The sequence below is a fragment of the Neocloeon triangulifer genome, unplaced genomic scaffold, assembly GCF_031216515.1.
Source record: "Neocloeon triangulifer isolate White Clay Creek 2 clone unplaced genomic scaffold, ASM3121651v1 ptg000003l, whole genome shotgun sequence".
Lineage (NCBI taxonomy): Eukaryota > Metazoa > Arthropoda > Insecta > Ephemeroptera > Baetidae > Neocloeon > Neocloeon triangulifer.
In genome coordinates, this window is record NW_026775546.1 from 12,210,985 (window position 1) to 12,238,882 (window position 27,898).

Consider the following 27,898-nt stretch of genomic DNA (forward strand, 5'->3'; position numbering starts at 1 on the left):
GAGTACCAACTCTTGCAATACCAATCCTATTAACTCATGGGGTTTGATAAGCAATTTACAACCGCCAGAGATTTATTTTAAATTTTTTAAATTAATTTAAATTGAATTAACTTGAATTTGCTAGTTTTAAGATTTTAATTTTTTGTTAAAACGTGGTGTTTTTTTTTTTTTTCAAATTTGCTGCTTTTTTGTATTTTTCTTGCTCATGAAATAGGGTCGCAGACCGTGACCGAAATTGGAAGAGCCGTTTTGTTTTTGAATAAAAACAATTTTTAGCAACGAGGAAAAGCCCGATTTTCTTCATTTCTGTAATTCGTTTATTGAATTTTTAATTATTAAATCATTTTAATTTCAATTTAATATCTGCGTTGGTACAAATTTGCATGTGTGTTTTTTTTTATCGTTTCGCAAGAGTTCCTCTGCAGGTGAGTGTGCCGTCGTTGGCAGGGGTTTGGCGGCGGCGGCAGGGGGCTAACGATTTTCCGCGGAAAGCACAGTCTGCCGGATGGTCTGGCGCGAGCAGTTTAGCGCAAAGTGTGGCGCTAGTGCGGCGCGCAGGCCGGGTCGGCCCGAGCCGGGCGCCCAGTAGCATTTCCACCTTGCTGGGTCGTGGTGCAAAAATTTTAGTGCTGCTGCCGGACTGACTGACCTTTTTTATCCCTCGCGGCGAACCCTTTTTTCGTTAGCCAGGTCGCAGCAGGTGCGAGTTTTAATTGTTTACAATTTTTATTCAAATTTCTTAGCTCTTTTTCGATTTAGTTCAAAACTATTGCATCGTAGCAAAATTTTAAATTTTTTCTTTTTCAGTTTGTTGAATTTAGTTGAATTTAATGAAATTAGTTTCGAAATGCACCAAAATTTAAATTGTTCAATTATTACCTGATCTTGTGTCTCTGGTGTCTCTGAAAGTATTGGAAAAAAATTAATTCTAATAAAAATTAGTCTTGATGTTTGGAAACTTTTCAAGTCAAAGGGAACATCTTAGTGATTTTTATTAATTTCTTGCGTACATTTGTTGCAATTTTAGTAAAAGTTTTTCACTCTGATTAATTATTTTCAAAGGGAGATGAGTTGATTGGGCGCGTCTTTTTTATTTTGTTTCTGGTTTTTAGCATGTCTCGAATTGTGCTAAGTAGTTTAGGAGGTAGTGGCGGAAGCAACAGCAATAATTCTGCGTCCACCAACGCCACGACAGCCACGGCTAACTCGACTTCTGCCATGAGCCATGCCGCCGCCTCGTCCGCCGCGAACAATTCCGCCGCCGCCGCCGCCGCCTCCGCGAATAGCGTCGCCGCGAACAATAACGCGAACGCGAACGACACCAACAACAACAATAACGACGACGAGGATTTCCCTGTTCCATCCATCTATCGGTAAATTCAAATCTCATCAGCTCTTTCTCAACCTCACTCTCTCTCTATCTCTTTCTTGCACCATTCCATTCTTTCACTCCGAGAGGAGGACAAATTAATTAATTTGTTTATTTTTTACATTCACAGTGTGGAAGGAAAAATCCCAACTTTTAAACTTCCGCACTTTCTCTTTATCGGTTCAAATTTTTCTGGAAATATTATTGCTGATGAGGATCGCACTTCTTGAAGTATTAGAACTTACTAGTTTTTATAGTTGATCTGAATAGAGTAGATTAATGTAGTGGTGGTTCCAATTTTTGAAGGCAATGTTAGTTAATTAATGATATTAGAAATATATGTAGTTTAATTAATACTTAAAATGAAAACACCTTAAATTTAGTATATTTTAATAAACACATATATATTTAAAAATTGAAGAAATTTGTGTTTAGCAATTCATATAAATCTGTATATTTTTGGGTTCAAGAAGAACACATTATTCTATGAATTATTCATTCGGTTAACAAGCTTTACTGGAACGATTTAAGTACAAAAAATCTATGTAAACTATTGAAGTCTTCAGGACGTTTTAATAAGTAATCTTCAATTAAACATTATTGCTGTACATAATAACAAGCTAAATTAAGCTCAATAAAATTTTATCCAGTAATTTTAATAATCAATTTATTTACCAGCAGATTTAAAATTAAACGAAATCAAGTTTAGTCCAGGTTCATTTGCTGTTCTACCAACGGAAAGAGATTTTTTTTTTAAATTATAACTTTTTTAAGGGCTGCTTATTTACTTTGTCAAATCAAGTCTTTACAACAATGCAGTCAACTTTCCAGTTGTTTTCCAATAATTGTCAAAAATGGCTTTCAATTATTGCTTCCTTACTTGCTCTTGAGATTCCGGATTAAAAAGATTTAATTTTACAAAAATAAAACAATTTTGTTTAAACTTTGAATACATTTAAAAAAAAAATTAAGGATCAGAAAAGTTTTATCGTCGTGCATTTCAATTTTTTCTTTTTAATTGTAAAAAATTAGGTCGAATTAAAATGAGATTGCGATAAATTGATCGCAAGCCCTTATTTGAAATTAGATAGAGTATGTCGTCGGAAGCGATGCGGTCAGACGCGATTAATTAAAAAGCCGGCGATAACGTGCGAGCGCGACGACTGGTGCGGTACTTTATCCTTGTGCAGCCGAGCCAAAGTGGATGTGTGTGTTTTAAACACGCTGCAGATACAATCGATGCATGTGCTTCTGGCTGCTTTATTATCAAGCGCTCAGCAGAGTGTGTATGACGCTTAAAGCAGTGCCAACAATTCAATTAAAGCCTAATTACAAACTACAACACACGCCCCAGTCATGGTGCCGTTTTCATTGCCCGGTTTAATTAATTGGAAATTGTTTGCATTACAGGCTACAAAAGAAATAAGAAAAATTATCAATAATTAAACAATTAAGAAAGAATTTAAGAAAGAAAAACACACTAGGTTGCAAATTTTTGGAATTTAGGAATTTTGATTTCGTTTTTTAAATATATAATTTAAAAAAGTAGTTCTCAACTATAAGCACCCTTTTTTATCCTTATTACAAACTTTCATTTAGAAAAATATGCTCAAATCTCTGCCCCAATCATGCAATTTCAAGAGGTGGATCAATTCATAAAAATTAAATTTATTGCTGGATTATTGATTTTGGTGATTTCTTTCGCTCTTCCAAGCAAAATTTAGACAAATTTCGTAACCTCAATTCAAGATTCCTAATGTTCCTTTTGCTACAAAATATCTGAAAATATACTTTTGTTCATAAAAAAAACATCTTTTTTATTTCCTTTATGAATTAATTGCCTGCAACGGAAATAATAAAAATTATAAATAATTAGATCTGTTCAGATTTAAATTGTATAAAAAGTCAATTCTTTGATAAATTTTAACTCAGATGAAATAAATTCTAGTGGCTAATCCGACATTGATCAAATTCTTCAACACTTTTGTCTTTAAAATTATATAATTGAAAAGTATGATTCCTTTCAAGCTTGTAATTTCAGTGAAAATAATTTCAAAACCAACTCTTTTTCTTCCGCTTTAAAAATGCAAAACGTTGCAGCGTTTAAGATAATTATTTTCTCTTCCTTTATATTCAGCGTTGATGTGATTTCTCGCGGCCTCTTATTTTCTTAACTGTGAAGTCAAAGTTGCACAAAACTTTCCATCCATTGCTGAGCCACATACTGGCTTAGTTTCTCTGCCATAGTTCGCAGCCAAATCGATCAATACATTATATAATTTCATACGCTTGTGGTCGTTAGATATTTTCCCAAGTTGCCGATGTAAGCGAATGTGGCGATTTCGCTGCATCACCACTGCATCGCCGCTTTGTTTGAATGCCAAGGGAAAAAAGGTGGCGGCGAAATGCGCTCAGTTAATTGAATTGCTCTCTGGCGTCTTTCCATCGATTCTCCACTTTATCGCCATTCTGCTCCAATGACTCCGGAAATTTTAATGAATGACTTAACTAAACTCATTTGCTCACCGTGAAAAACGGAAATGAAAATTTTGTATAATCAAAGAGAGCAAATTTAAAAATAAATCTCTCATTGAGTCATTTTATAAATATTGAATTGAAATAAAAATAAGATGCAGTTTTAAAACTTTAGAAACTGTTTTTATTACAAAAATATCTAATTACTCTCACTTTTTAAATTGAATTAATTACAATAACAAGACTGAAATAATCATGAGCTCTTAATAAAGATAAAATTTCATCTTTTTTTTTTTAATTTCAAGTATGAATTTATGGATATTGATTCTGCCGTTTAACCTCCAGAATTGTTCTTTTATTTTTAAATAAATTTGCAAATTGTACTAATTTTCATTTGTTTTATTTTAATGGTCACGTAAATTCAATAAAAAAATGGACTAATACCTGGAATTACCCAGTCCACCTTTCAATCGCATGTTAGCTGGAATCATGCCATGTTCCTTTCAAACTGTTTTATTCCTGTTAATTTCACTCGCACCTAATTGCGTGCTGCGATATAAGGGAGGGTTATTGAGCTCTGGAAATGAAATTTCGTGTGTTGCGCTGGCGAATTTCGCCTCCCCTTCCTCCTCGTTTACTTCTTCTTCTGCTTCGAAACAAAGAATCGCAATTCGTGACAAGACGCGCGTTTTTAATGCACAATAAAAGTGGCAGCACGTAATCGCGGGGGCGAAACCACCCCCTTTGTGTGCTCGACCGGAACGCTCGCCTCGTAATCCTAGGGCTTGTTTATTTTATCGCTTTTGTATCGCAATGAGAGCAATCGATAAGTTTCCAATTACTCTTTCGAAAAGGAAACTTGGTGGAAACGACGCCTAGGGTAAAAAGAATAAGGGTGAAAGACTCGACGGGGGGTTTGTCGTGGAAAGTTCACAATCATTTTAACGGTTTTAACGAAATAACTTAAATTTCTTTCTTGCATATAATAAAATTTTGCCAACAGACGTCTTTTTGATGGGATAATAATTATTAAAAATTAATAATTTTTTAGTATTTTAGCTAATTCTTTAAATCAGGTGGTTTGAAGGTGACTCTAGAACCTTGAACTCAAGTTTAGAAGGGGAAAATTAAACCCAATCAGTTTATTTCCAACAAATAAGTTAATATACATTTAAAATTAAACATATTTCGTAAACAATATAAATTAATTTAATTTGCAATTAAATTATTGTTGTAAATTTGTCAAATTGTTACATCATAATACGATATTAAATTTTTCTAATAATTTTTTGGAAAAACAGAATCGCTGTATATATTTTAACGATTCATCTTTTTTTTATTAAAAGAGAAGAATTTTATTTTGCATAAATATATTATTTCCTCTCTCCAGTTTCATAAACATTAAATCATGATATTGTAGATAAAGTGACACATTTTCTCAGTTTTCAAACACACTATGAAGCTTCTGAAGCTGACGGCAACGCAAACTCCGTTCTCATTCAGGTTAACAGGAGACGAGCCTTTAGTGTTGTGCATGTGACATACACACACTCAAAACTAACAATCAGGCCTGCAGGGTGCATCGCTTGCATCTCATTACAACCCATCTTTCTCACCACAAAGCTCTCATGCCATTCTAGCCTTTCTTTCTTTCTCTGTGTTTGTTTGAATGCAAAGATGTGTTCCGAGCAAGCATGACCCACATCGGAGGAGACAAAAAATTTCTCCTAGTTTTGCAACTCAAATATTTGCCCGAGGAAATGAGCACTTTCGAGCCAACCCTGCGGCGTTTTTGCAGCGACGGGTCAAGTGATTGAAAAAACAAGACAGGATGATAGAAATATTGAAAAAGCATTTGATTGTTCAAAATATAAATATTCTATTTTAAAATTAAAATTTTCACATTTGAAAACTAAACTTAAAATTGAAGAATTTTCCATGATATAACAGCATGAAAACAAAAAAACTAAATATTTTGGCTCTATAATCAAAAATACTTTAAATTTTTTTAATCAAAGTGGGTTTAGTGACCTCTCAGGTCAAAGTTCAATGGCCCGAAGAAGATATTTTCCCGTTGTAAAAGCTTTTAAATTTTTCATTGGAACAATTTTAAATTTGATTTTTTTTTTAACACTCTTGAGAATCCTCTAAATTTCGATTTTGTTTGCGGAAGAGCTTTTGCTGCTCACCCAGTGTGTCAATAAAAGCTGAATGTTTCATGTGACCCTAGGACGGGGCGAGCGAGTTAGTCCGGAGCGCAAAGAGTGGCATTGGGGTAGCAGAGGCGGTCGGTGCTGCTCTCTCTCTGTTTCGCCGGCACCAATTTCCGCGGAAAAATCGAAATTAATTCCCTCTCGAAATTGTAATTTTACAAAATTAAATAATTTGATTCCGGTACATTTAAAACAGAAAAGGCTTGGCTTGGCTCGGTGCCCGGAAATTTTTAATTAAAATATCTGGCAGTGGAGCAGATTTATCCGGCCATTAAAGATGTGAAAGGGCTTTATGTGCAGAAAGCGGCGAACGTGAAATAAAGGCCCATTGAAATTCGGCTCGCGCTAATTCCGTGAGCAGATCTTTCTTTCTTTAACAGGTGGTGAAATTTTAATGACGGGCTGGGCCTAAAATAGACCGGCGTTTACCGGGTTGCATAACCCTCCAGGGGTCGTGCGTCCGCTCTCCCCAGGGACGTCATCTGTGTATGGGCAGACAGTTTTGGAAAATTACACATGCTCTAAAAGAGGAAATAAAATTGCAGTACATTATTGTACAATTACAAAACGGAATTTAAAGAAAATTAGTTTAATTTGTTTTGAAAATTAGTAAATTAAATATGTATGATGTTTTAAAACAAATAATCATAATTATAAAAATTGATACATTCGAAAGAAAATGTATGAATATTAATAAAAATTTATTTTTATTACACTTTATTAAAAAACTCTAAATCTGCTCTAAATATAAATTAATACTTTTCTTTTATTTATTTACTATTTTTTAAACCTTCTATATAATTTAAAAATTAATTTAACTATCTCAGTTTCTTCTAACTAAACTTTTTTCGTACGCAAATTTTTTAAATCCAAATTTTTTAATGAAATTTTATTATATAATCATTAATGTTTTTTCTAACCATCCTACAATTTTCATTTTTGAAACAAGAAGAGAAGAAGAAAGTTTGTTTTTGTCCCACGTGGCTGGGCACAAAGGTTGGTGAGTGTGTGTGCGAAATATCTGCACCGTGTGTCAGCGGGCGGTGACGTCACACTGCAGCACGCGAGCAGCTGCTATGGGGGAGGGGGCGCGTGTTAAATCGATTGGGCCACGGCCACGCCGGCGGTCGGTCGGTCGGTCGGTCGGTCGCCGGCGCCTCTGCTGGGGCGCCCCTTCAAATTTCACCAACTCGAGGTGGCGAAAAGTCGGCAGCCCGTGGCGACCTTTTTGGCCATTAGGCGCGACAAGTCCTCTTGAATGCCGCGTGACGTTTGATTAATCGACTGCGTGGATTTTTCAATTATTTTTCTCACCCCCGAGACGACGGATGAAAAATGATATTTTTATTACAAGCAGCCTCATTTGACATTTGACCGTTCCATAGTTTATAAAGAAATCTTTTTGGTTTACTTTGATGATTTCTTTCTTTAGTCAAAAATTTGTACTGTATAATTTAATTATTATTTATTCTTCTCCGTCAGTACAAAAATTTAAATTTAATAAAAACTAAACAAGAACGAAATTTGATTATTTTCGATTAAGTTAAATCAATTAAGTTTTATTTATCGCCTTTAAAAAAAAACTACAAATTATAAATAATTTATTTTAAATAAGTTTTTCTCATGAAGTTAATGAGATAGACTAGACATTCAGCGGTTTCCTCTTTCAAATTTTGAAAATAATTTAAGAAATTGACAAATATCTACCTCTATTATTTATATTTTCAAAATTTGTGCTACGAGAATTGCAAAATGTAATAGAGATGTTGGTGATTTTTGTTTTAAATTTTAATCTTGTCTGAAAAACGTCAGATGAACTTTTACTTGTGCTTGGTTTTGCGCGTAATGACGTCTTTCTGTCGACGCGGCAAATTCGATTTTTAATTTGTCACCGGCATTCCTTCTTTATTTAGTGTAGCTTTTCCCTCTCTGGCCTACCCTTCGCCGTGTCTGATCAATCTTCTCTGCCCAAGAGCAGCCGAGCGTCTCAATTTTCCTCCTTTGACAAGCGCAAAATGACTGAGTAAAAAAGGGGCAAATTCACTACCGAGTCTCAGTTTGCCAAAGGCACTCTTGATCATTCCATCAACTTGGGAAAGATCGAATTTCCAAAAGCTCTGTGCGAAAATTGATGCCCATCGATATAATTTTGATCGCTGCACGAACAGGAAATTAGAAACCATTACAACAGTTTTAAATTTTGTTCGACAATCAACGTCAATAAAATAACAATTTCTACTTTTTGGAAGCTCATTTTCCACTTTGTTTGATTGGCTATCAAGGTTTTTTTTTAACTTGAAATTTAAAACATTAAATCTCAGGACTTTTAATGTAAACACGCTACAATATTTTGTCAATTTATTTAGCATTTTTTTCTTTGTTTAAAATTGTCAAGCGTTTTGTTAAATTGTTTTGTAAGTTTGTGTCCCAGACAGAAACGTGAAGAATATTAAAAAAAAAATCATTTTTTCCAAATCGTTATTACTTGACCCATTCACCTTGGGCCATTGCCAAAGTCGTTTTGCAGCAACTCCATAAAAAGTAACGGCAACGTCCAAGCCTCGTAAAGTTTAGTTGAGAGAATCGGAGTGTTGTGCCGACCGAAACTGTAATTAAGTCAGGCAAAGCAGGATGAGAAATAATTGGGTTATCTATATTGCCACAGGTCCCTAGGAAGACGTCTAAAGAGAGCAATAAACGAGCAAACTTCGGACGAGAGTTATTCCCTGGGGCGAGCCTGGAAATAACTGCGCCCTGAGAGGAATTGAGAGAGATAAAGAAAGATGAGAAGCTCTGTGCAATATTGTCTATTGTAAAGACACAATGGGAAATCATTCTTCTTATTGTAATGTATACGATTTATAAAAAATTCGATCAATTATATATTTCGTAATTTTCAAAAACGTTTAAACTAAAGTGATGGAACGGAAAACTAAATTAATTCCTGGAAATTTGCTAAAATTTACTTATTAGTTAAAACATAATTTTTTAATATCAAATTGGGGTTCTAAATCATCTAAAATCATATAAATATTTTTCACCTGAAATCAATTTCTTAGAGATTTGCCAACTTTTATCGCCTATTTTTAAACCACCCTAAATCTGATTCAGAAAATTACAAGCGGAAGTGTTCAATAAATTCTAAACGGAAGTGCGTCAATACCAAAATTAGATTTGTCAATTTCTGTGATGCAAGGAAAGCGTCAAAATTAGATTGAGCTCTGACGAAAAGTAATCAATGTGAAATACAATATTTACTTTATTCTTATCACAATTTTTGAAATTTTATTTTAAGGAGCATTTCAAACAATAGGCGGCAAGTCTTTCTTGTTAATGGGCCGTGTACAAAACAAACCGACCTTGGTGTTAAACTCGAGTCTCTGGCGAAACAGTTTCCTCTTCGGAAGCTCCGTCGCCGCCTGCTTTTGAAAATCTCCTTTTTTCCACTTTTGTGCGTGCGAAACCCTTTGGTTGCTTTCTCGACGTAAAACTGCTGTTTCCTCTCCGCGAAATGAGGCTTTGAATGAAATTTTTAATGAGTTTCGTCGCTCCCCGAAAGAGGAAAAGCCTTCTTTTCAGGCAAAAAGCGAACGAAATGAGACTGACGACGCTCCAGAGATTAATTTCTTGCTTCTCGCGTATTCCAATACAAAATGTTAGAAGTTTGATGAGTTCCACTGCCTGAAATTTTCAACTCATACAAAATGAAGAATAATAATAATCATATTGAATTGAAGGAGCCCTGAGTGTTACAATCTTCTTTTCCTCTAATTTGTTATCATTATTATGTAGAGTTTCAGGGTTTCAAGTTTGAGGTCAAAGGTTCACAATCTGATATTAATTTGACTCCTTTAGATTTTAGAAACGCATTTCTCTGCGAAATAATGAGGTTTTTTGGTGAAACAAGGGCGCTGCATTTTATTCTTGATATTGTATTTTTTACTTGATCACTAAAATAAAAAGTGTAACTTTTATTTCAAAAGAAAGTTAAGTTGAACTATTAAAAAAGTGGCCTTTTCTTTGCAAAATTTATTTAAAAAATCAGAAAGCTTTACCCGGCACAATTCCCTCGGAAAATCGATTTGAAAGGAGAGCGACTTTGTTGTCAGGAGAAAAAAAATTGTCCTCGTCTTAATAAAACACATGCGTGCGGGGTGAAGAGGCCTCTATGGTGCCTCATGGTGTTCCTCCTTGACCCTGCAGGAATCGAGGCCAAATCTCTCCTCTCGAAGGCAGAAAAACAAAGCGAGCCGTGTTGTGACAGAAAGGCGGAGAGCTAGCGAAGAGGGTGTGTGCGTCATTTTTGTGCGCGGGGAGGGCGGGCGGGGGGCCGCTCCTCTCATCCCTCGCGCCTCTTCTTTGGCCGAGAGCCACTTTTGCACAGACAGTCGGTCGGACCCGCTGGACACGGACATGAGTCGACGCGCGCCGCCGGACGCGCCGATTTGAATCGCAAAACAAAGGTACGCTCGCTCTCATTTCAGAACTTAAAAAAAATGTGCTCAATTAAAATTGGATTTTATCCTTCAATTTTTTACAAATACTTAGTATAGAGTGATTGATATATAATAAAAGTAAATTTTATTAATTGGATTTATATACACAACATTTTGGAGATACAATCTACTGTGAAATACTGATAGAATTGAAAATTTTGATGTAAATCGTGAAAATACTTAAGGTTTGAATTTATTTTACATTGAAAATATTGATCAATAAGCAAATTTTGAGATTATTTTGTCTTACAATTAGGGTGATACGAAATGCGTTTGATGAATTTTTTTATCAGTTTTCTGAAGACAAATTTAGAGGAAAATAATAATTTTGGAAGATTCCTAATTAAATAATTACTTTCAAAATATCATTTGCACTTATTCATTCAATTTTTCCAATGATATGTTAAATAATTTTAAAATTCTGTTTTAATCAAAAATATTTAATGGAATTTTTTAATAATTTTGATTTTGACCATTTTCAAGTGTGAGTGGATTTGATTGTGGAAACATTAATTTTTATGTCTCCCAATTTCTCATGAAACGAGTGCTAAATTTTTGCGCCGAATTTTTGTATGTCTTCTCGCTGGCAATAAAAATACAATCCTAGCCGGTTCGTGATAGCAAATGAAAGGCGGCGTTTCTTTCTTTCTTTCTTGATATAACGATGTCATTTCAGTCTTGCTATTTTCGTCTCCTCTGGCTTGAAAAAGCGCCCAAGTCAGGTGATTGAAAAAAAGACTTAAAGTCGCCGCCTCGCGTTTCTGTGCGTCAGACTATTATGCTTTTTTTATTGCAGCACGCGCGTATGTGTTGTAAACAATAAAAATTCCAGCTCGTCTTGATGAGATGGCAAAGAGAGATCAAGAGCAAACTTTGTTAGACTTTGTTTCCACCTCTTGGCGTTACTTCTTGAGGCTTCAATTAGCGTTTATTCCATTAGTGTGCGCGACTCTGACGAGACATATTCCTCAACACCGAGCTTCGTGTTTGCCTTTACAAATTATCTGCATTTGTCTGGCTCTTATCCCAACAGCACAGCTTATTTCATACCGTTTAAAAGGGTTTCTAGATCTTCATTCAGAATTAGGAATAAAATGATTATTTTTAATTTACCAATTTAGTATACAAATTTCATCTATTTGCAATTTTGCAAGGTCAAAATTGACCTACTATGCCCGGCGTTATAGGCTTAAAGGGTCAAGGGGTCTGCTCAGGTGTCATTGTTTTACCTGAAGATCTGGTGACTAATGTAATCAGGGTGTAAAAAAAGCAACACCTGAACTGCTGCCATGCTAAAGAACCACGTTTTTTTATCCTCTTTGTCCCCGAATATCTTGAAAAAGTAAGTCTCACCATTCTTTAATAAGTTTTGAAAGACTAAATTACTTTTAAAATAAAAAGTGCCATAAAAATGTGCACCCTTAATTATATTACTCTTCAGAACATCAGAAGCTAGAATATTTTGTTGTTTTAACCTAAATTTAATGTTTTTTCAATCAGGAAAACTTCCCTATAGATTAAAGATCGTTTTTGGCAGGAACAATAAACTCGTTTTTAGAATTAGAAGCTTTGGGGTTGAAAATTTTACCGTGATTTCAACTTTGATCAAGAAATTTGATTCTTTTTTCACATTCTGGAACTAGAAAAAAATTTAAGTAAATGAAATTCCAAATTCTGCAGTGTAATTTATTCGTATAGCCCAGGGGCAACATGGACGCGCAATAATAATAATAACAAATGGGACGGATCATGTCGTCAGTGCGGGGATATTGGCTGGCAATCGATTTGCCATTCAAAGTGACGCGCGCGTCCGTGAATTATGGCCGCGCGCGTTCTAATCATGCCAAATGGGCTGCTCGCTTTCGCTTTCGCAATTCATCACCCGAACAATCATTTTCATACGCGAGAAGAAGGAGTTGAGAGCTCGGTAGTTGGCGGGCCTCGATCGCTTTTTGCCTCCACTTCTCTTGCCAAGTACGAACATTCGAACGAGTGGAGTTTCGCCATCGCGCACAAACTCCTCGTGTACACAAGAGAAAGAGGCGTTCGCTCAGCAAATATTCTACTTCCAGATTCTCTCTCTCTCCCTCACTTGTGCAAATCGACTATCCTTTTAATATGTGAATATGGAGCGCTGAAAAGAAGTGAAAAAAATTTTATGTTGTTTCGCAACGTTTTGTTTAAAAACAAACAAACAAACATATCCTTTTTTAAATCTCAAAAAGAGATTAAAAATTCCTAAAAACGACATTTCATCTTTTATAACAGTTAAATTTGCTTCAAATTATGAAGTTTTTATTATAAATTTTTAATTTTTGCGGCGAGCTTCCTTCTTGCAAGGAGCTTTCTATATTATACTTTCAAATATATTAAAGAAAGAAAGAATTCAAAAGTTTAGTTTGATTTGAATTTTGAAAGGTATAACATAGTTTTTTTTTATTTTTATAACGCTGTTGGAACTTTTTATTAAAGATCAACTTTAGACAGTGAGATTAACGGATAAATCAACAAGCGTTAGTTGCTTAGCCTTGTCACAAAATGAAAATAATTCCTGAAATTATTTGTTTATATTTAACACTTGTTAGGCATAAGCCTCAAGAATTATTAAGATTTGTGTTAACAAATTGCAGATATTCAAATTACTTCATTCACGCATAATTACTTAAAACCAACAATTTATTAGCATCAAGTATACTAAAATTATTTATGAATTTTCAAGGAAATTTTCAGAAGCTATAAACAGTGTCAGAAATAAAAATATTTTGGAAAGGTAGCCAAAAAGGACAAAAAATGTTGGTAATCTTCAAATTTAACTTCAGCAATGTCAAATAAAACAGAGATTGCAACTGATATGTTATTTACTGAATGATTTCAGTTAATTTTAACTCTTTTCTATAGGTCAAGTTTAAAATTGCAAAAAGAAATTAAATAGAATTTGCAGTGAAATCCTGCAACTGACAAAATTGAACAGTACATGAATTGAGTTGGGCAAAAAGCGAGTCGATTTTCAGGCCAATAAACAGCGACGAGGTTCGATCATAAATTAGCCGCGGAAGAGTCAGTGAGCTTATTAATGGGCAGCGGGCCAGTTATTGGCCGGCCGGCTGAACTCGATTGAAGAAGCTCCGCTCGCGCTGGTTTATTTTCGCGGGCAACTTGTACGGCTGCTCGTCCTCGATTCTTCTCTTTTTTTCTTCGACACTTTCTCTAGCGCATTGCAGACCCCGAGGAACGGCAGGCATTTGAAATTAGCTACGCGCGAGGGTTTGTTGCCCGCGCCTAATTTCATTTGCCATACCTTCCGTTTATTAAATTTCCAACTTCCTCGGCGCCCCACTGCATTATTTATTCAGCCAAAGCCACAAATTCTACATCCCCATTTGCATCATTTGGAATTTACTGCACGAAACGTTCAAAATGTTCCATTCCAAAGGTCGAAAGTTAAAACTGGAAAGGATTCAGGAAATAAATTAATGTTTTTTATTCAAATTTTTTGCTCTATGATCATATTTTTTATGATTTCTGATTTCCTAAAATGAATATTAATAACATTTTAAATATGAAATAACATTTCAAATCATCACAAAACTTGGGTAAAAAATAAACTTCAATTACTTTGACTTATAAAGAAATTTCAGAAGTTCAGATTGATGTAATTTGATTTTTTTACTCTTTTCACCGACCAAAATTGTGACGGACCAGTTAAAAAAGGTCCTGAAATTAGTCCTCCGGGAAGGCTTACATTTTCCCTCTTTCCGCGGCTTAATAACGTTGCCCTTTATTTTGCTCAAAAAGACAAGGTATGCACATAAATTGCGATTAAGCCAAAAAGCAGCGTCCATCTGCGCCGCCAACTGAATGCAGAGAGCAAAGTACAAAACGAAAAACCCTTTCTTTCCTTACTAGGGAATATAATGACTGGCGGCACTTTTGGGGCCTGTGTGTGGGAATCCCGGCAATTAAGGCCTTCCGACAATAAAGCTGCAATAAAAGTATTATTATAATTTTTTTTTAATATTTCTTTTCATCTTGGTAATGATAATTTATCAAAATGAATGTGTTTTTATCTACAGGAAAAAGGCCAAACAATAGCGCTTAACAAAAAATGGTATTTTGGTGTTAATAAATTTACAATACAACTTTTTGTTCCGCATATATGGGCAATTTTAAATGCTTTAATAAAATTTAAAATAGAGTATCCCTGTATGCCCCCCTAGGAAAAGGCAGAATTAAAAAAAAATAAGAAATAAAATTATCCTGTTTCCGTGTTGAGGTAAATTTGTCCACATATTTAATCAAGATTGTCATTCTTATTTTGCCTCCTACCGGTCTTTTTGTCAACTAACGAAGCGACAGGGTGGTCTCTTTCGCCACGGTATAATTAATTAATTCGCAAAAAAGTACCAAAGCCTCTCCGTCTCTCTCATTTGCTAATTAAAACGCCGTCCTTAAATTTAACGAGGCACGTGCGGTGTGTGAAAAGAGACGCGAAGCAAAAAAGGCAGATAATTTTCAATTTTTTGGTAATTAATTTTTGGGTTTTTTAATTATTAGGATGAGGTGGATCGCTCGGAGATCAGCGAACCCTAGCAAAACAACAACATAGTTTGGAGCGAGTCCAATTTTATTTTGTATTTTTTTTTATTCACATGAGTGGCGGCGGCGGGCGAGGATTCTTTTCTAAACCAACTTTCGTTTTTAGTGCGCGCGGCTCGCCAAGAAAGAGCTCCTAGGTGTTCTCGGCTCGAATCGGGTGATGATTTACAGCAGTCAAGAGCAGAGATGACGAAATGCGCGCGGAGAGAAAGGGTTAAAAGAGTTAGGCACGTGTGCCAAATTTTTAAATTTAATTTAATTATTCACATTTAATAAATCCTTTTTTTAAAGGGTTAATTAATTTAAGACAAAATTTGAAATATTTTAAGTATTTAAATGTGTTTTTATTTATTATAATACAAGAAATAACAAATTGAAATAGATTTATTACCATAAAACTCTGCTGGCATTGTTTTCACAATTGGAAATCAGACAATAACCCATAATTTATAATGACAAGCCTTTCGGTTTTGAAATTAATTTAATTATAATTTCTTTTTACGAAAAACAGCAAATTTATGGTATTTTTTACTGCATATTAGTTTCGTAACAATAAGAATTACAAAAAAATGCAAATTTTAAATCTCCTTGCTATGCTGGCTGGTGTTTTTGCAAAGCGTGCGAAAAGCCGGGGGTGCCTCTCAGCAATGAATTCGTTCGCCGCATTGCAGTGACGTCAACCACCCTTCTCTCTCTTTCCCAACTTTAATTTTACTCTTTCCCTCTCTGGCTATTTTCCCTCTTGTCCTGGAAAATGATTGCATTTCCTGAATATATATTTGCAATTCTTTCATTTATTTTAACGATTTGGTAAATTTTAATTCCTGCTCTTGCGCCTGCTCTCGTTAGCAAATTGGCGAGACCCGGTGCCGGCGAATAATTTCGTTAGGCTGCCTCACATGCCCTTGCTCATTTTTCACCGTCTCGCGGGAATAATGAGTGACGCGCAAAAAAGGCCTAATTAGACGAGGCAAGAGACGGCGCAGAATCTGCTTAATTTTATTTCTAAGCTCCTTAATTAAATCGATTTTCTGGTTTTTATTCATTCAAAATAAAGAAGAAGGTTTTGGTTCGGTTCCCAAACATTAATTAAATTGATTCAGTATAAAGTCAATATCATTGTATGATATGATTTGAACGAAATTAACAAAAATAAAAAATGATTTAATAATTATAATTAAAACAAACTAATTTAAAGAAAAATCAAACTCATTCATTAGATTTCAGATATTTTATACTAAAACATGAATAAAAAAATGAATATTAATTCCTCTGTAAAATATAGTTGAATTTTTATAAATCTTTACATCTTTTAAAAATTAGTAATATTTGCTGATTAATTACATATCATCAACTTATTCAAAACAGATTCTCTTTTTGTTGTTAATAAAGAAAAATATTTCCTTTTCACTGAAGTTTTGAAGAGCCAACTTTAATTAGAAAATAATTTTGTGCCATTCGAGCGTCACCGAGGTGCGGAGTTGATTGGCCTGGAAATTAAGTTTTCGCGCAATACCGGCGTGTCGCGTTAAAATTAATTGCAAAAAGGCAAACGCATGCAGTTGGCTGCCGACGGGCGTATCTCATTAATTAGAGCAAATTGCAAAAGCGGCGACGAACACTTTTCCAATTGTAATTATGATAGCGGACGCACGCGCGTGTGTATTTATGAAATAAAATCGAAATTCGCGCCAGCAATCAAGGCAGAAAGGCAATTTTTGTATCAAAAGCCCAACTGGGAAATCAGTCAAACAAAAATTGTGGCGATTTTAATAAAATAACAACCATCAATTGGACAGAAACGGCGAAAACAACTTAATTGTGAATAAATATTTTAATTAAAAATCTAACAAAGAGTTGACTGCAAGTTTTAAAACGAGCAATTCTTACACCACATACTTATTTTTTAATTTTGATTTAAAAGCAGAGATACATGCACTTATTTTGATGTAATCGTCAGACTACAAAAATAATAATAAAATGCATTAATTTGAATTTTTCCTAAGCTATTTGAAGCTTAATTGACAATTAAGAATTTTACAAAAAGGGCATTTGAGTCCTGCTCATTTGTTTGTGCAAATACATTTATTGTTAAAAATTAAAAGCTTGGAGCACCAAAGAAGCAAATTTTTTCAGAAAAAATAAAGGAGGAAAACAAGTTTTTATTTTGCTGAAATAAGTAAAATATAGAACCCCCATTTTCACTTTATTTGCGCTTCAAAGTAGTTAATTCCTACAAATTGTTTAAAAATAATATTATCCCGCGATTAAATGAAACTAAAATATTAAGATTTACAAATCAATATTCAATTTAAAAGATAAAATTTAAATGCACCAATTTGAACCTTGGCCAGAATCGCCAGGTCTCGATTTGAAATCTCACGGCAGACCGACAGAAACACCATTCAAGACTCTCTTTATGCGTGCGTGTGTGTGTGTGCGAGGGGCAGGCAATTTGCTCTCTTAATTTTCGCTGGTGAATAATGCAGAGGCGGATAGATAGAATACAGGGCTTGGCTCGGTGCCATCGGGGCATTGATTGTTAACGCTCGACTTGCTCCATTCTGCAGCCGCTCCAGATAGCGAAGCAGCCCGGCCCCCTCTCGCCAATGTCGACAAATCCAATTCGAACAAAACGGGCGAAAATCAGATAAATCTTGGCCCCAGAACTTGTGCAGTGTTTAATTATTGCTGTTTGAAAGTGAAATCGATTTTAATCTCATCGACAGGATGACAAAAATCTGGCTGGTTTTAAGAGTGAATTGGTGAGAAATTGAACATCACTATTGATTTTGGTGTTTTCATTTTCTGCTGTCTAGATAAATTTGTTAATTATTAATAGTTTCATGTGACAAATTTGAAAGTTTTTGTCTTTTAATTAATTTTATCTTCCGAAAACACACAAAAGCCGTACAAATTTAGTGAAAAAATATTTCACTCTGAAAAAGCTGTTTTTTTCTTGAAATGTTGAATTTTTTCTATCTCAATGAAATTGTTGTTTTGATTGTTATGTAAATTTGTGATTTATATTTATTAAAACAAATTAATATTCTAGAAAATTACATAACCGAGTTTGAGAATCAATGATTAAAGCAAATTTATTTATGCTTGGCAATTACTCAGCAGCTTGATTGAGACGCACGAGAAGTTGCGAAGTCGCCGCAAACTTCTTGCCAACCGACGCATCTTGCTTGTATTTGCTCTCACTCCAAAGTCGCAGAGACACACAAACCAAAGTCTAATATTTGTCTTGCGCGCACGATTTCCGTGCTGAATTTTCCATCAAACACTTTTTATTTGGCATGTGTGTGCCAAAGGAAAAAAGTCTACTCTTCTGTGACAAATATTAAAAGGACAGTCATTCGCAGCATTGCCTTTTTCGTGTTCGCCAACAATTTCAACATTATTCTGTTGATTTTGTAAAAGGGAAAAATTTCAAACTCCGCCGGCAATATTGCATGTGGAATGAGCTGCGTCGTTGTTTTTGTCACATCGCCGGTGGCAATTTTTCGTCACGTAGTAATTTATCAGTGGCACTTTTTTGCACCAACAAAAACCAAAAACCCGAGCTAATAAAGTAGGCGGTGTGCGTGCGTATGAATTTATAAAAATTAGAGAGTAAACAAAACTCTAGTGGCCCTTCTAACTACACACGCGGTGCTGAAATGAAAATAACAAAAAAGTTTCTGTTTCCTGTTTCGAATTAAAAGCAAATATTTTCCTTTTTATTTGAACAAAACACTAAAAAAATTAAGGGACGATTTATTTTTTAGTATTTACTTTTCAATTCATTAATTTAATTTTTGTAAATAAATCGCATTTGTGAAATTACAAAACCAACACTCTCATGCAGGTGGACACACGTCACACTCAAAGTGCATTAAATTTCAAACTCAGAGCAATGCCGTGCGCCGCTTTATTGACCAATTTGAACGGCGGCGACCACGCCACATTATTATCATTATGCACGATTTGTGAGCAAGGGGTGCCGTCGAGGGATGTTTTCCGCCTCAAAGTTGGTCAGGCCAATCAAGAATTTAATTATATTCCGGTGGACGGCAACAAAATTGGCAGTTCAGAACCTCCCACGTGGATTTCAGAATGGAATTTCGGCCGATCGAGCGTGTAATTTGATTTTGGAAAAATCCTTTGCGCGATCAGCGTTGGTGATTATTAATCCGGGACCTTCCGAACTGCGGGCTTCGACTGTTTAGATGACTCTAAATATAAACATTTAAACACAACATTTAATTAAGGATCTCTTTGAAAAAAATTCATTAATTCATTGTTTTCTGCTGCTATTTTTTTTTACTACAAATTTTGAGAATTTCAAAATATTTCCTTTTAATTTTATTTATTGAAATATCTACAAAAAGTTTTAAAATATTCCTACTTACAATCTTCAATTTATTGCTTTTCAAGCAACTAAATCTCAGAACGGAAATCAGAGAGAAAAATTGTGCGATTGCGTGACAGGATTGGGCAGAGCCCTTCAGCGAGGCGGTCCCACTTTTACTTGAATCATTTCCAGCAACGAGAGCGGCCTCGTGTGCTTTGCAGAGCCACTTTTTCCAGCAGTTGCGTTGCCGTAGCGTTGCGGCACTTTTCGGGGCGAGTCCGTCCTTCCCTTGTCCGCATTCTCTGTCCGTCCGCACCAACAAAATGTACCGACCCTTTGAAACTTTCGAGGAATACCAACCTTTCAACGACGACTATGACGACGAGTGAGTAATTTTCGCCCGCAAATTTATCAAAATTTCCAAAAAGTTTGCTTCAAAAAATCTGGAATTTTATTTGTATTTGGAATTAAATTGAAACCTTAAGTCTCAATTTTGGAAATATTTTTAACAAATTTTGTGCGTGTTTATTTTAATTTTACTTTGACCAAAAGAGCAAATAAAATATTTTGCAATCAATTCGTCGGCACTGGAAACGGTTTATCTTGGTCTCGGCGCCAGACAGCGTTTCAATTTTAATTCAGAGGGCTGGCGTGCAACGAAAGTCGACCTGCGTTCACCCTTTTCCACCTTACGTGCAGCCCAGCACGGGTGGAAAATCAATTTCATATAAAACAACCGGCAAGCCATTTACCAGCCGGTTTTATTTCCTCATATATTGCGCCGCATTTAAAGAAATTATTGAATTTATTTAACCTATAAAAAAATCGCGCGTGATTTATCAGGGAAGGAAGCAATCGAAATATTGACCACACAAAAAACCACTTCGTGACAGACAATCTGCTTTTTTTCACAAGAGAGAGCGTGCACGAGGACGCCGACTATACACCTGTCTATTTTTAGGCCGCTCAAATGAAATATTCAAGTGAGAGTTCCGGGCCGAGTAAATATTGATCGAATGCACAGAGCCCGAATTACTCCACGAATTCACACATTCGCACACACGCGTTTCGTAAACAAGTCAATCTAATTGCAGCACAACATCTAAACAATCAACTAATTTGAAATAAAATTTAAATATTATTTAATTACAGATTTAGTAAAACGTTTAATTATAAAATATTTAAAAGAATAAATTTTATGGTAGATATGAATTTATAGTTTAAAAAAAAATGCTTATAACTTGTGTACTCAAGATAAGTTAAGATTTTTTAAGGAAATTAGAAAATATTATAATTAATAATTATTTTAAACGGCCACACTTTTCATAAGAGTAATTAATTTTGGCAGGTTTAGACAAATAGTTCTCACTCGTTGCTCTGAAAATTTTTATTTTATTTTTTTAATTTTTGAAAGTTTCTTAATGATGTCTTCGGGCAGTAATTAAGAAAGAATATTTAACTGAAATTTAAATTAAATTGATACTAATTTGGTTGCTGCAAAACAATTGAATTTTAATTATAATGAACATGCAAATTACTTTTTTCCAATTTGATTTTGTTCTCCGTCTTCATCTCTATTTCTATTTCTTCAACTGCTTTCAACAATCGACTGCTCTTTCCAACAATCAGTAAATGTTTTCTTTTTCTTTAATTGTTGCAGCTGTCGAGCACCGATCGCCAGCCTCGACTGCATGGACGACTTCCAGACCGGCGCCGAGCACTCGGCCTCCACCCTCCAGCAGGCCGCCTCCGGGGGCAACGCCAAGGCCCTCGAGCCGCTGGCGCTGAGCCCCGCCGGCGGCGCGCTCGGCGCCCTCAGCGGCGGCAGCGGCGGCGCCCTCGTCAGCAGACAGTCTTCCCTGACGCCAGGTCTGAGGTACCGCAACCTCGGCAAGAGCGGCCTTAGAGTCTCCAATGTCGGTCTCGGTAAGACCAAGCTTAAATCAACAATTAAATTCCTAATTTGCAAATGATGTTAGGTTAAAAAAATTCTAGTTAAAAAATGGTTCAAATATTGCTCAATTTATTTTTGAAACTTTGGATTTGGATGAAACTTGGAAGTAAGTTTTTTTGTTTGTAAATGTCACAAAGTCACGACTATTTGTAAATTAAAATTCAAGCTTTTATTATTCGCTCCAAATTATATATTTTATAATTGAAAAGTTATTTTGTGATAAACCTAAAAATATACTTAGACATTTCAAGCAAATTGTGAATACCAAATGAAAACGTTAAAAATTTGTAAATAAATATGTGGAAATGAAAGATATTTGAAATATTTTGCTTTATAATAACTTAGCTGAAATCAAAATAAAAGCATTTGAAATTAAAATTGATGTGTTCAATTTTTGTGTTTGCAGGAACGTGGGTGACATTTGGCAGCCAGTTGAACGAGGAGCAGGCCGAGGAGGTTGTGACCCTGGCCTACGATTCAGGAATCAACCTTTTCGACCTGAGCGAGGCGTACTCGGGCACGAGGGCGGAACTCGAGCTCGGCCGCATTCTGCAGAGAAAGGGTTGGAAGCGAAGCTCCTACGTAGTCACAACTAAAATTTATTGGAATAGCAAGTGAGTTTTCAACAAAAAACAAAAATTCATTCTTCCCGCGCGACACGCACGTCTTGCGTGCTGCATATCTGCGGCTTCTCGCAGGCGTCGTGTCAAACACATGTAATTTTTGGCGACCGATTTCTTTTCCACTGACTGATTTCGTCGCCCCCTGTGTGTTAAAGATCTGACGAAAGAGGCCTTTCAAGAAAACACATTATCGAGTCGGTGAAGGCGTCGCTGGGTCGGCTGCAGCTCGAGTACATCGACGTTGTGATAATCCACAAGGCGGACGCCATGTGTCCCATGGAAGGTCTGTTTTAACTCAATTTCAAATTAATTAGTTTTATTTTCACTGAAGACTAGATTGAAAAATTTAAAATTTAGATTTTAACAGCAATTAAATTTTTTCAATATTATTTATTTAACACCGAATTCACCATTTGCGAAATCAAATAACATTGGTTCTTATGACAGCTTCATCTTAGAATGATTGAATCTTTTCAATCCTAAGACATGTTGTACAAAATGAAAAATAAAAAATATTGGCGTTGGAAAAATCAAAATTGGTTCAGCGTGGGGCTGTAGTCAGGCGATCAAAGATTTGTAAAAACTCAAAAAATTGGCTTCGGTTGCCTACTTTACAAATCTTTGATCGCCTGACTACAGCCCCACGCTGAACCAATTTTGATTTTTCCAACGCCAATATTTTTTATTTTTCATTTTGTACAACATGTCTTAGGATTGAAAAGATTCAATCATTCTAAGATGAAGCTGTCATAAGAACCAATGGTATTCGATTTCGCAAATGGTGAATTAAATAAAAAATATTTGAAATTTCCCTAAATCGATCTCTACTTTTTCTTTGTGTATTAAATTTTAAAATGCTGTCTGTGCAGAGGTGGTTCGAGCAATGAACCACGTGATCAGCCAGGGCTGGGTCATGTACTGGGGCACGGCGAGGTGGACCCCTGTGGAGGTGATGGAGGCCTACACCAACTGCCGGCAGTTCAACTGCGTCACGCCCATCATCGAGCAGACCGAGTACCACATGTTCTGCAGGGACAAGACGGAGCTTTACATGCCCGAGATGTACAACAAAATCGGCGTCGGCATGATGGCCTGGTCGCCCATTTCCATCGGACTGATCAGCGGAAAGCCCGAAGACGGCGGCATGTCGCTTTTTGCCAGGGCGTCATTTAAGGTACCAAAATTTAATGCAAATTATAAAATCATAAAAAAAACATTATTTAATAAATAAAAAAATTCCCATTTTCTTCAATTTTTCTTATTTAATTTGATTTTATTTTTTTTAAATAAAATCCAAAAACAACAAATCTAATATCTAATGAAAATATAAAAATAATTTATTTGTTTTATACGTTTTTGCATTTCTTTTCCAGAATAAATACTCTACATTCAGTTGGTCGGAAGACGAAACGACACAAGCACCTGGCAAGGAAGTGAGTCTCGTATATTTTGTCGAATAAATTGTGTGAGTTTCACGTGACAAATTGCGCAGGGATACACGTGGATCAAGGACAGATTGCAGCCTGAAGAAGGCGGGCGCAGGCAGCAGGACAAATTGCGTGACGTCAGTCAACTCGCCGAAAGACTAGGCTGTTCTGTGACTCAGCTTGTGATTGCGTGGTGCCTCAAAAACGACAGCGTCCAGTGCCTCCTGTTGGGGGCGGCTTCAGTAGAGCAGCTTTACGAAAATATCCAAAGTCTTCAGGTACAAAATGTGCCAAAATTTGTCAAGTTTCTAAATGGTTTTTACATGACTGGCGTAAAATGTCTCCTTCTTCACAAGAAAATGTGACTTTTTGACCCAAATTTTAGTTGTAATAGTTTCAGATCAATTAATTTAATTTAATTTATTATAAAAATAGTCCTCGTAAAGAAAAAAAATAGAATACATGTTTTCATTTTAGTTGATTGTTACATAAGTGATTTAAGTAATCCAACTTCACAAATAAGAATTAATTTGGAAAACATAATTGATCGATTTGGAAAATTTTGCAGTTGGTGCCTAAGCTGAACACGAACATGATGAGCGAGCTGGAGCGGATTTTGGAGAACAAGCCGGTGCGTCCGCCGATGATATCGACGCTGGCGCTGAGATGACAGTCAATGTGCCCTCCCGGGGGGGCGCTGTCTTCCTCAGACCCCGGGGCGCTCAAGCAGGTGGACGCCGACGAGGTGAGCATCGCGGCCACCGCCGCCGACGAGACCAAGGACAAGAACGTCAACTTCTGCAGTCTGCAGTGACGGCGCTCGTCGCTGCAAGGGCAGCAACGCGCCACCCCCGCCAACCCCCAGCAGCAGCAGCAGCAGATGACGCGATCCCGATCCACCTCCTCCCGGGGCATCTCCCGCAGCAGCAGCGCCACCAGCAGCCTCAGCGGCTTCGCCACCTTCAGACCATCCCCGTCGCTCCGAACGCCACACTGAACCTTTTGATTGAACAAATTTTGTTTCAAAATCTGTTGGTAAATATTAAATCTTCATTAGTTTTGAGGGAAATTCAAAAATTTTACCAATATTTCTAATTTTTTCTGCAAATTTTTTGTTTGACCTAAATAAATACATTTGATTTTAAAATATTTTAGAGGCCAACTGATTTTGAAATAAACAAAACTTAAGCTTTGGTGATAGTCCAGAAATCAAAAGAATTAATTCATTTGCCAGTCCGAGTTTTTCACCATCTGTTGGGTTAGTGGTTTTTTTTTCTTTTTCTTGCACAAACATAAGGCAGATTCATAGTAAATTTAATTAGCTTTAAAAATCCCTCAAATCCGATGATTTTTGAGGCTAAAAATTATGAGCAATGGTTAAAATTTTGTCACTCTTTTATTTGTTTTTAAGCTCTTAGCTGCTTTGGAAATCGTTTTTAGGGAAAAATGTTTCATACAAAACTTGTAGAAAATTTAATTTTGCACACGTTTTGTTTTTTACATTTCTTTCTAAATACAAAGCAAAAAAAGTTGTAAAAGTGGAACAGATGAAAAATGAGGTTTTTTATCATTGCTAACCTCAAACATTGGCTTAGAATGGCTCAATATAATAGAATGAATGATGAATCGTCCAAATTTATGTGCATATTCAAATCATTCAAGGAAACTCTCAATCTCAGTTTACCCCCAATACGCCCCAATAGATCGTGAAATATTCAGACAGGCGTGATGTTTTGAAACATTTCTTTCCTGGGCTCAGAAGGCGTTTTTAAATCAAATTTGCTCCGCCAATTTACTCGGAAAAAGCTTTCCGGCTGCGCTTGTTGGACGTTTTTAATCAGTTGGATGAAAGAAAAAAAGAAAGAAAGACAGACGTTGTTGATCGATTGATTGGTTATTTATTATCTCTTCGCATCTTGTTAATTGTTATCCATGATTGTATGTATAAAATGGTTGTGCTTTCACGCCCTCAATACTGTTTGGAAAGGTTGATTCACTATTTTTTTGTTTTTAAAAGAGAGAGACGGGAGAAAGATTTATTGAAAAATACGGTCGTGGGGAACAAGCGCGCAATTTTGGCGTTTTTCGCAGTGAAAAATAATATTTCATTGATTTCCGCGCTGCAAATTCCTCGGGTTTGGTGTTTTTCGCGGTAGATTTTGTAATTTACTAATTAGATCGTAGGCTAAAGTTCCTGGTAGACACTCGCCCCCTATGCCAAATTATCTTGATAAAAAAGGCACATCCACACGCAGACATCAAGTTAATAAACGCCTTTATTAACAGCAATTTTTGAATTATATAAAGAAAAAAAACTAAAACAAAATTACTTAAGCTTAAGATATAAAAATCATAGGCGTCTCTGCAAGAAACAAAAAATTTGATTTAATTGAGAGGATTAAATTTGAATAATTAATTACTAACTTAAATAAAGGACGCAAAAAGGAAAAATGCGTCTCTGATATTATGAAAAGATGAGTTTTACCTACCGTATAACTTGTAAGTCTAACTTCTATACCAAAGAGAAGAGGAGGCGACGACGACGATGCATAGGATTTATGCTTTAATGAAGTAATCACTAGGGAGTCAGAGAGAAATTTACTTACAAATCACGGACATAACCATAGAGTATAAAATAATCAAAGAGGCGAAAAGGAAAAGCTCCGTCTTTGATTAAAGCAAGGGATATTGAGCAAATAAAACTAGCCAGAAGAGAGACAGCCATATTTAATTCCGTCGTATACATGAGATTTGATTTTGCAAGCACAAATATACACAAAATTGTTTGCCATCCACAACAATTTCCATAATAAATCCAACATATCACGTTTCTTTTACTCAAGTTAAATCTTCAAATTTAGGTGTTAAAAAATCTGCATGTGAAAGGAAAATTGAAAGCTTTAAAAGAGATTTCCGTTTTGCTGAATGTTGAAAATTTACAAAAAAATTTAGATTGGAAACCTTTTATTTAATTTAGTTGGATTTATTTTGCATCACTTTGAGTGTCATTTTCACATATCACAAACCCCGAAACGTTGGTCTAGTTCAGTGAAAATTCAAACAGTTTTTCCACACATAAAACTCTGATATATCTGGATGTGAATTTATTGTGAATTTCGATCCGTCTAACAAAAGCAACTTTCTAGCTGAAGGCAGTCCACATTTTCTAGAATCTATCTTACAAATAATATTCTCTCCGCTTGAATATAATACTCGCCGGATTCTGTTGATTGCATTTTCACGCACACAATTATCAAAATAGAAGAAATTAAGTTCTTTGCTCATTTTAATGAGAGAAGTAGAAATAATTTCAGTGCCGCGCTTTTCAGATCTCTCAATTTTTTTCCCGATGATTACAATAAAAGAGCTTGGCTTTATATATGGATATGTAGGCTTATGATTTGCAATCGTAATCAAATTATATCAGTAGCGAGTGTACATTTAATCACAAATTTACACAAGTATAAAATATTAAAAAAATGAGTCCGTGGATGATTTTTGAGTGCCTTTTGCCCGCGCGATTTTGTATCATTAAATTTGCAGATTAAAAAGTAAATCTATATCTCAAGGTATTATACATAGATGTGTAGTTGCTTGACCCCGAAATATGAGTGAGTCCCTGAGTAAGTTTTTGCTAAGTTTTCCGCCATAACAATCAATCACGAAACCGTTTCGGGAGAGCAAAAGAAAGAAAGAAAGCTTGTTTGCGAGCGCCAAAAAACCGTTTGTAAATAATATGACAATACTTCTTCTACCCACACTCTAACCTAGGAAAAAAGTTAAACCCGTTTCTCTAATCTATTTGAAAGGGTAAGAGTGAGAAAATAAAACATGTAGCGACGAGACGAAAAAGGAGGGGTGGATTTAGGGAGGCATAAAATATACAAAAAATTAATCAGACAAAATATGGTGATACGTCCTATTTTTATCAAATGATAAGCTGATATATTTAACAACAAAAAATGAATTATATGCACTAGTTGAAGAAGTTATGAAGCCAAAAATACGATTCTTATTTGTTAAATCGCCAGGCTGAATTTCGTGAATTCTACTCGGTATGTAATTGTAAAACATCTTGCTATGTAAGGAGAAAATTAACTCTCGAATACTGAAATGCGAAATTTGTAATATTTACGCTTCTATAATCTCGGTGTGTTTTTATACACATAAAAAAAATGAAAACGCTGTTAATCTATATAATATTATTATATACGATCAAAAACTTTTTAAACCAGAAAAAAATTGAATCCACTTAAGTAATGTAAATAATATTCCACTTATGTAGCTGTCGGTGAAAATTATTGCGCATATACATCTCTTTTTAAAATCCAAACGTCTTGGGTGAGAACAAAAATTGAAGTAGCCTGTTGTCCAACCTCAAAGGAAATTGCGATGGAAAGAATTGT

The 27,898-nt window shown here is 35.5% G+C and overlaps 1 protein-coding gene across 1 annotated transcript; it reads left to right on the forward strand.

The window, feature by feature from the left end:
* The first annotated feature begins 683 nt into the window (after positions 1–683).
* On the forward strand, positions 684–27,891 carry LOC132192586 (voltage-gated potassium channel subunit beta-2). Its single transcript, XM_059612613.1, has 9 exons — positions 684–700; positions 1,113–1,373; positions 21,149–21,414; positions 21,849–22,056; positions 22,221–22,348; positions 22,935–23,239; positions 23,439–23,498; positions 23,558–23,770; positions 24,061–27,891. The coding sequence occupies exons 2-9, from the start codon at positions 1,114–1,116 to the stop codon at positions 24,160–24,162; spliced, it is 1,542 nt and encodes a 513-aa protein (XP_059468596.1). The 5' UTR covers positions 684–700; position 1,113; the 3' UTR covers positions 24,163–27,891.
* The last annotated feature ends 7 nt before the right edge of the window (positions 27,892–27,898 follow it).

What these genes read in the sequence shown, in the direction of transcription:
- LOC132192586 (XM_059612613.1), top strand. Translation starts at nt 1,114, where the DNA reads ATGTCTCGAATTGTGCTAAGTAGTTTAGGAGGTAGTGGCGGAAGCAAC. An exon ending in CGCCATGTGTCCCATGGAAG is followed by an intron (nt 22,349 to 22,934) that starts GTCTGTTTTAAC and finishes CTGTCTGTGCAG; the next exon opens with AGGTGGTTCGAGCAATGAAC. An exon ending in CACAAGCACCTGGCAAGGAA is followed by an intron (nt 23,499 to 23,557) that starts GTGAGTCTCGTA and finishes CAAATTGCGCAG; the next exon opens with GGATACACGTGGATCAAGGA.